Source organism: Blennius ocellaris (genome assembly GCF_963422515.1).
Source record: "Blennius ocellaris genome assembly, chromosome: 5".
Lineage (NCBI taxonomy): Eukaryota > Metazoa > Chordata > Actinopteri > Blenniiformes > Blenniidae > Blennius > Blennius ocellaris.
The window spans coordinates 21,886,406-21,896,036 of NC_137654.1; the positions used below are offsets into that span (position 1 = coordinate 21,886,406).

Here is a 9,631-nt window from a genome sequence, read left to right on the forward strand (position 1 = left end):
CGTAAAGGAAACACCTTAAAACAAGGTGGTTAAGATTCTCAATCTGAAGGGATAAAGGTTATGAAAAACATTCCAACAGGGTGATTAAGAAAGACACAAAAAGGTGAATAAATAGAGTAAAAGCTTTAATAAGATAAAGATAATAAAATAAGCAAAATCATTTTTTTCTAATGGAAAGCCTGAGCAAATAATCATGTTTTAATGCCCAATTTAAAAGGTGCAGCTTTCAGGTGAAGTATGTTCCACAGGTGTGGAATGTAGTAACTAAACGCTGCTGACGAATCAGAACAGGAAAACAAAAAACAATTCCACACTCAGCATAGAAACTGAAGTTGTATGAAATCAGTTGAATCCCAGATCCGGCAAAGCCTCTTTGCTGGTTTGTGTATAAATCCGGCTTTAGTACATAGCTGATTTATTTTCGCACAATTTCCATATTTAATTATTTTTACTTTTTCATTTGATATATTTATTGAGCAACAAACAAACAATGATTATATATGTCATGTGTTATTGTTGTTAAAAAAGAATAACTGATCATCGAGTGACACTAAATACGGTATTATTTCTATATTTACTAGTATACGAAATGCATTCCTTTTGAGGTATTTCACAGTGAATCACTGAAAATGGGATTTCAATGTCAAATTCAACATTATAAATTCCAATCCGGTGGTATTATTTGCATGAAGATACTAAATGACACGTTTTTATAATAACTTTTTTTTCTTTTTTCCATTTGTGTCTAAAGCTGTCTAAAGGTTGTTACGTCAATGTACAGAACACGGGAATAAATGAATAAAATTGAGTTTCCGTGCGTCGTGACGTCACTGGCCTCCTGCGTCGCGACGTCTCGGAAATGTAGGATGTAGCAGTACGTGGAATGCAAGCCGCAAATTACAGTTGGGACGTCCGAAAATACACATAAATCTTGACTAATATCAGTTCCTTTACGCGCTCATGTAAGTATATCAGTCTGTTGGGGCGTTTCGGTTCAGTGTTGCTGCGCGTAAACAGCCATTTCCCGATGTGAGCTGCCCAGTTGGAGGATCTCTCCGGTTAGCTCGAGTGCTAATATACACAGGAAACCAACGGGATCGGAGATGCTAACGTGGCTAAAAGGTTCACACACACGTCGTGAGAATAAAACTGTGCGAACGCTTGGGCGCCAAACACTGGGCTGATTCTTGACGCTGACACTGTTGTGTTTCGTTCAGAAAACAGCAGAACCTTTTTTAGGTTGGTTGCAGCGTTACAGCAGAAAACCCGGCTGCGTGCAGCTAACGTTAGCATGGACCGCTTGTTTGCATGCTTGTTGAGATCGATGAGAGGAAAAATGAGCTGGAAATCACCAGAAATCAGGTCAGACACCAGTCGGCACAGTCTGCCAGGTTAAAATGTCAATGGTAACATTAAAACATCGATCAGCTCCGGATCAAGGACATGGCTGTGGGACTGTCTGGTGGATGTAGCGTTCAACTAGTGAGTGGTGGGGCCAATCAGGTTAACTGGGTAATAGTTTTTACTTTTTAATGATTATTTAAATAACAAATCCCAGTACTATTTAGACTCCAAGGCATTTAAATGCTCACAGAAAAGCCCCTATGTGACGTATGTTTTGATTGGTTTGATAGCTGTGCTATAAACATCCAGGTGTTATTTTAAAACGAATGAATCGGTTTGAATATGACCTTCTGTGTTTCTTTCCTTCGACAGACTTTCTCCCAGATGTGATCCACCAGAGTTGCATCCATTGCTTGATGGGAGCATTTGAGGCCTTTTGTGAGTAAAGGTGAGCTTCAGACTGTCTGTGCAGACCGATCTATGTAAAAGATGCTTTAAATGCAAGTTGTTGATGGGATTTAGAAAATAAAATGTATTCAAGATTTTAGATACTGAAAACATTGCATATATGCATTCATCCAATCACAACAAACTCTAGTGTCTTTGTACTGTTACCTCCACGTTACTGGTGATAACACATTCAATATTTGTATTGTGCTCAAATTGATCCTTGAAGCTGTGCTTCCCAAGAGACGTCTGTTTTCCCAACCTTCAATCTGATTCATTTGAATAGATGGTTATCAGGCTCCGGCAGAGGCTGAGAGAGAATTTATCATATGAATTGAATGTGTTGAAGCAGGAGCCTCTTGCTTTGGGACTGATGAGGCTTCATAATGCCGAGCCGTCTGTGTAAATAGTGCTGAGACACGGTGGCAGAACAAATTGTTCCACCTCTGATACTCGTCTTTGTCGGCATCACATGTAGTAACAAAGGCAGCAGAAGAAGAAAAAAAAGTAAGCGAACAGGTAACCTGGAACTGCGGAAACACACGCGCGTTGATTAATTTTTCTTTGCACCTCGGTTGCAGGGAGCCGTTGTTCCCAAATCCCAATCTTAGCCTGGCTCACTGTGGATCAGTAGAACTCTTTGATGGGAGCAGCAGCGCTGTTGCTGAGTCACTGTGTGAATGAGACGGCGAGACAAGGCCAGCTCAACATCGTATCATTAATCTTGAGACACTCAATTAAGGTATTAGATATTATCTGTGTCGCTCCACAAGGAAGGTTACATGTTGAACAAGTTATGTCACACATTAGTACATTTAATTCAAGTCCAGACAATCGCAACATCACTCACAACCACTTTTTTTTTTTTTTTCTTAAGAACGGTGCTTAATCTTTAATGTGGAACAATTATGAATCTGTGCTACTCATTCTAACTGAATATTTTTATTTTGATAACCTGCCCAGCCTTGCTTTCTAACATACTGTATTTAATGTGGAGCCTGGGATTCTGCTCAACTACATTTGTTTTTGTGAAACTCTATAAACATCACCTCAGTTGTGAATGGCGAGCTGTCGGCTCTCTAAGTGTTCACACGTCCCACACCACAGTAACTGGAGAGTTGTGAATATAACTGAGTGGATGTAGATCTGAGAAAGTAGTTTATCTCGTCTGGATTTCCGTTGATACTTCTGGATGATTTGTTTCGCTTCACCTATAATGAAGAGACATTGTGGTTTATAACGTCCCGCGTCTTTGATTTTGTTGTAACTTTGGCTATAATAAGCTTGTGTGTGTGTGTGTGTGTGTGTGTGTGTGTGTGTGTGTGTGTGTGTGTGTGTGTGTGTGTGTGTGTGTGTGTGTGTGTGTGTGTGTGTGTGTGTGTGTGTGTGTGTGTGTGTGTGTGTGTGTGTGTGTGTGTGTGTGTGTGTGTGTGTGTGTGTGTGTGTGTGTGTGGCTTCTGAATGAATTGCCTATTAAGAGAACATGTTACAGGAACCATCTAGATTAAATCCAGAATTGGCTAATCATTTCTTGTAGGGACTTCAGAGATCATATATTGTAGATGGATTCCCGATAAGTTCTTCCTCATACCTTGAACAAATACTGTTGAGAGGCTCGACCTTTGGGAACCCAATCGTCTTGTTTAAATGTTTTGTGACTAAAACTGTTAGAGCTTTTCCTCTTCTGGATTTGATGTCTTGGTTAATCTTTCTGTATCCTCTTGATGGTGCGTGATTGTGTAATATATAAGAATCTGAAGTGCCTGAACCATTTTTGGTCAAATCTTGTGTGTTTTAAAATTTTTCTAAAAGCCAGGTTTCTCAATCCATCTTTCAGGAGGTTGTGGGTAATGTACCATGGGGTACGACATTACGAGGTTCCAAGGGGAGGTGGATGAAGACCTGCTTTGTCCGATATGTAGTGGAGTGCTGGAAGAGCCCGTGCAGGTGAGACTTTTCAATTAATCGTCCACCGCGTTACTCATTGAACATTTGCTCGTGTGTGTGTGTTTGCTCACGCTTGCTTCCGTTTCAGGCTCCGCACTGCGAACATGCCTTCTGCAACGCCTGTATAACGCAGTGGTTCGCCCAGCAGCAGATATGCCCCGTTGACCGCACGGTAGTGACGCTGGCTCACCTCCGGCCCGTGCCCCGCATCATGCGCAACATGCTGTCCAAGCTTCAGATCAGCTGCGACAATGCGACCTTCGGCTGCACGGCCACACTGCGGCTCGATCAGCTGCAGTCCCACCTCAAGGACTGTGAGCACAACCCCAAAAGACCAGTCAATTGCGAGGAGGGGTGTGGGTAAGTGACGGCCACGGGCCACAAAGTCACGCTGTAAATAAGCAATGGGTATAATGTCAATCGGGTGTGATATTCTGGCTTTTTTTTTTTTTGATTTCGCATTAAACTTGAGTTTTTCTTGTTCGGTCGGTTCTGCTCCTGCAGGCTTGAAATGCCCAAAGACGAACTTCCCAACCACAACTGCATCAAACACTTGAGGAGCGTCGTGCAACAGCAACAGACTAAGATTTCAGAGCTGGAAAAGACGGTTGCAGAACACAAGCACCAGTTGGGAGAACAAGTAAGCACATTATACGTTACGATATCATTTGCTGGTTTAGGTCTAAGTTAATTGTATACATTTTTGTTTTGTTTTTTTGGGTTGACGCACACTAATCCAGCTTCTAAAGAACTTTGTGCTTAGAAATGATGCCTGTATCTGCATTTGCTCAGTATAAACTTTGTCTCTCATGTTCGCTCGATGCTGTGTGTGGATATTTCTTGTTTTGGACGTCTCTCTCTGTCTCTTCCAGAAACGAGACATTCAGCTGCTAAAAGCCTACATGAGAGCAATTCGCAGCGCAAACCCCAACCTGCAAAACCTTGAGGAGAGCATAGAGTACAACGAGATCCTGGAGTAAGTTGACTTCAGTCTCCTTTCCCCTTCATGATCCGTCCGACAACAATTCTAGAGACAATCACTCCAAAAATATCCGGCATTCTTTTCATAATTCATCCCCCCCAAAAAATCTAATCACATACAGTTGCTCTTAATCTTCAATTCGCAGCAAAGCTGCACAATAAACATGCTCTTAGGATGTGCATGAAAATGAACACGCTTTCCTTTAGACGACTAATGTTGCAGTAGTTCAATGTATATATTTGCAACAATCAGGTTAGCTGTGCGTCTATTTTGAGATGAACAAAGTGGACTCTTTGTCTGTGTGTTCTTTTTAAAAGATTCATGTGATTTGATGACAGTCGATCTCAGCGATGCCCAAGCTGGTGCTCCGGAGCCTCTTTGAATGGGTGCTGAAATCGGGCGTTCAACTTAGCTTTCATGTTTCAAAGGGAACTATGTTTTAAGGTGGCGACTCGTCGGTCGATCTGAAGCACCACCAGTCGTCTTGCAAACTGTGAAGTGGTTCTGCGTTTCTTCTGGGAGGCTTTGATGCTGGAGAAGAATGGGAAAAACAAGAGTAGGAGAGTTTCTGCGCCGGTGTTTGAGCTTCTCGCATACGGTGAAGGATCGTACGATGCTTTGAAGAGCTATTATTAAAATATATACAACAGCAAAAGATGCTCTGCATACTTTTTCCTGCATTTAGCCCCATTAAGCTTTGCTGTTCCTGTTAGGAGCTGCGACAGTGCAACTTTATTGCTCAGGGACCTGCGGTGAGATTCAAACCTGTGAACACAGCCCACCTCGACCCCCAATAATCCTGCCATGAGCAAGAGTCTTATCCTAACTGCTACGCCGCTGTGTATCCTGCTCCGCAGAAATGTTGGACGGCGTTTTTAAATCCGAGTGAAAACATGAGTCAGAAACAATTTTCCTCCGATCGGGAGGACGGTGCTGTGCTGCCAATGCCGTGTCGAGTGTCTTGTCTCTTCTCACGGTTTCTACTTCCGTCTGGTCCTCAGGTGGGTCAACTCCATGCAGCCCGCCCGCGTGACGCGCTGGGGGGGCATGATCTCCACCCCGGACGCCGTGCTCCAGGCCGTCATCAAGCGCTCCCTCATCGACAGCGGCTGCCCCCTCACCATCGTGAACGACCTGATTGAGAACGCCCACGAGCGTAACTGGCCGCAGGGACTGGCCACGCTCGAGACGCGGCAGATGAACAGGCGCTACTATGAGAACTACGTTGCCAAACGCATCCCCGGCAAGCAGGCAGTGGTGGTGATGGCCTGCGAGAACCAGCATATGGGGGAGGATATGATCCTGGAGCCCGGCCTGGTTATGATCTTTGCGCACGGAGTGGAGGAGATCTTATAACTGCAACGCCAGCCACGCCGATCCGGGACGTTTTGCTTGGGGGGGGGGGGGGGAGAGGTTTGCTGTGATGAAGAGCAAGTTTTTCCCCCTTCCTCTTTGGAGTGAAACGCTCTCACTAAAATCTGGCTTATTTAAAGTAAAATCTTAGGCTCACTCCTAAGCTTGATACCTATGCCTTAAAATAAGGACAAATACTTTATGAACCTGGCAAATATAAACTAAATCTGACTGATATCGAAGAGTAAAGGTGAGATGTGATGTTTACAAGGTTTATATTTAGTGCATTATATGATCTGATTGTTCTGCTATATGTCCTGATATAGTTCTAAGCTTGAAGCCCCGTTTGATGTCCTCGGCTGTAAAAATGCTTGTAAATACAAATACTATATTGAATTATAAATGTTATACTCCGCACTGTAATTAAATTGTGATTTCTTTTTTTTTTTCCTTTCCCCCCCCCCCCCCTCTCATTTCTGTTTAGTCGGCTTGTGTTACTGTCTGCAGGGATGTCGACTTTGAAGATCCTTCTCTCTTTCGTGCTTCGTTTCCTGTGAATATTTCACAAGACATTGTTCTTCTCAGTTCAGATTGTCCCCAAACTCCTGTGCCATTTGTTTTATTTATTGTGTTGCCTTTTACACAGACATGCTTGAAGATGCTATCGTTTGTCGTCTGGAAATCTGCCTTTTTTTTTCTCGGTGCATTTGAAGTTCATTGCAGGAAGAAAATTTGTTTTTGTGTGTATGTGTTTGTTGCCTCAGTTGTACATATAGTCTGTAAGCCGGGTCCAGTTGAAGTGTTAAATCTGATTTTTAACATTTTGGGGATTATGTATGACGAGCTTCATCTGACGGCTCGTAACGGTTCACCTGATATGTTAACTGGTCCAGTTTCAATCGTAAACATTTATCTTGTCATTTCTCACCGTAGGCAAACGTCATTTCACCGAGATGCCACTAAGGAATAAAAAAAAAAAAAAAAAATAGAATCCACAGCTCGGAGATTGTAAAAATATTTGTAAAGTCACTCTTATAAGGCTTTTTAGAAGAAAAAAAACGCTTTATCATTAGTCACTCATTGCTGTAGTGAGAAATAAGAACAGCTGATGGCATTGAAGGCCACACAAGTGGATTGTGCCCTTTACTATTTTCCTTGATAATGTTTTTATTTGTTTTGTGTCTATTATGTACTGTGGTGTACAGACAAGAAGGTAATAAAAAAAATGTCAAACTCCATGTTCTAATTACTGAGTTTATTTCAAGGGATTAATTAGATTATCTTAATTAGGAAAGAATGCAGTTCCTTTTTGTGCCACGGCATGTCATCAGAGATCTGTGGGCAGCCACATCTCTTGAGGGAGCCGACTGGCGGCCATAGAGCTGCCATCTTCACACTTTGTGACACATGAGTCACTCTCCTAAGATTATCAAATAACCGGTTTCACAGGTTATGGTAATGATGAATAATTTAGATAACATTTATTTCTATAAACAATTGAAAATAAGAGTGTCAACAGCATCCATGTTGATTGAAATATAATGAAACTTCGGCCTTCTGTTCGTGAGGATGATATTGTGACGATCCCCATGCCAGTTGTAAAGATTTCAATCGAGAGGAAATTACTTTTCATTTTCTGAAATGAGACAACTTAGGAAAACATGATTGGATATGGTTCCACTTCACAAAACGGGGAGGAGAGCTTCACCACCAGCAGTCTCGGACGGCTGTGACCTGACTCACTCTCCTTTTCTCTGTCTCACCCAGACACCCACATGTTTTCCATGTCTGTTATCCTCTCTGCTCGCCTCGTCCTCATTGTGGAGCCTAATCCCTCGCCATTGTGGTCAGTGGAATGTGAAATCATGTGCTTTACCAAATACTGTGGCTCTGTTGTCTGCACACATCATTATGTGATGTGCACGGTTGCTCTCTGCAGTGCAGCAGTCGTGCAGGCCGACCACAGAGACGTTTTATGTCAGAATGTGTCAAGAACATACATTTTAAAGTAAACTACTGTGAATATTCTGCTTTGATACAAATACTGGAAGAAGCATTCACAAACCAGTCGTCTTCATAGGCGCATCGTGACCTCATGAACCTGCTGTTGCACACGCGTCCCATTGTGGTCGTTATCATGTCTGTTGTTTTTGTTCGCTGCCTTAACGATGTAGTAGGTACATCTTCATTTGTTGTCAGATGTCTGTTGTAGTTTTGTGTCTTTTTTGTGGTCATTCTGAGTCACGTTGTGGCAATCTTGAGTCACAGTTGTAGTTTGAATTTCGAAACGTTCTTTGTTAGTTTTCTACTATTAGTCATTTTGTGGTAGTTAAACAATTTTTTAGAGGCGATCTAGTTATTTCCATCTGTAGATAGTTTTTCATCTCATTGTTATGGATTTTTTTTTTTTTTTTTTTTTTTTTTAAATACATCCTGTAGCTATTTAGAGCTATTTTATGGTAATTTTGCATCATGTTGTGATTGTGATTGCTTTAGACATTCTGTTAGAAAAATGTCCTTTCCATCTCATGTGATAGTTCTTGCTATTCTGTGGTCATTTTAGTCTTTGTTTTTTCTATGTTATTGTGGTGATTTTAACTAGTATGTTAAGCTGTTTGGTTGTGGACTTTGGAATGTCTCCATGGCAATATAATCTTAATAATCTATGTGCATTATTAGATAGTTTGGCAAATTTCTCTTTGTACTACAATAATACTACATCCAGTTTAGCAAGTTTGTATTTTATTATTTTGACAGATGTTCTTCCACTGAACAAACGTCTTCCTATTGAAACAAACTGACGACAGAAGAAAGTCAGTCAATATTTGATTCTTATTTTTCAGTGCGCAAACACCATTAAAACTGTAAGCAACAGTGACAATATTCTATTGTTAGATAGTATATACAATATTTCTATGAACTACACAAAGGTTAGTTCTGTCAGTGATCTTTTTAAATCAGTAATCATTGTAGCAAGTGCTGAAAATATATTGAAAGGCAGGCTGAAGTAGTCTTGAGATCAATTACAGTATGGGAACTTTAGTTAAGGGTGCAGAATTACTTTATACTTTATTTTGGCTTTGGTGGCTTATGTCTTAAGGCAGTGCTCATGTCAAGCATATCCACTTACAATTGAATGCAGGACTTCTTTCACATTACACAATGTTATTGTTGACAGTCCATACACAACAAAAAGCCCTTTACCTGCTTTTCATTTTAAATATAGTAAGTCACAGCCTTCAAATCTTGTAACTGTTACATTGATTTCCAAGTGTAGTTTACACTTACAAGCAATTCAGTGATGAAAGTGTGTGTTTTGAGAAAACAAACAAACAATTGCTCGCTTGTTGAAGATAACATGCTTTTTGTTCGCTTATGTCTAACTCTGACAGTTGAACTGACACACCTGCAGCTCTGAGTGACGTCTGTTCCTATTCGAAGCTGAGTAACCCAGTTTCTACCAATCTCGAGCTGCTTTTATGCTGATCAGATAATTGTGGCAGACCAGTAGCCACCATCTCATATCTGCAGTGGCAACACCCTCCTACATATAAACTT

At 41.3% G+C, this 9,631-nt stretch overlaps 1 protein-coding gene across 1 annotated transcript; it reads left to right on the top strand.

Moving 5' to 3' along the window:
- Positions 1 to 854: 854 nt before the first annotated feature.
- Positions 855 to 7,280, top strand: rnf41 (ring finger protein 41). The gene is made up of 7 exons (XM_080496104.1): positions 855 to 962; positions 1,717 to 1,792; positions 3,629 to 3,738; positions 3,827 to 4,098; positions 4,243 to 4,378; positions 4,611 to 4,714; positions 5,722 to 7,280. The coding sequence occupies exons 3-7, from the start codon at positions 3,649 to 3,651 to the stop codon at positions 6,074 to 6,076; spliced, it is 957 nt and encodes a 318-aa protein (XP_080352230.1). The 5' UTR covers positions 855 to 962; positions 1,717 to 1,792; positions 3,629 to 3,648; the 3' UTR covers positions 6,077 to 7,280.
- The last annotated feature ends 2,351 nt before the right edge of the window (positions 7,281 to 9,631 follow it).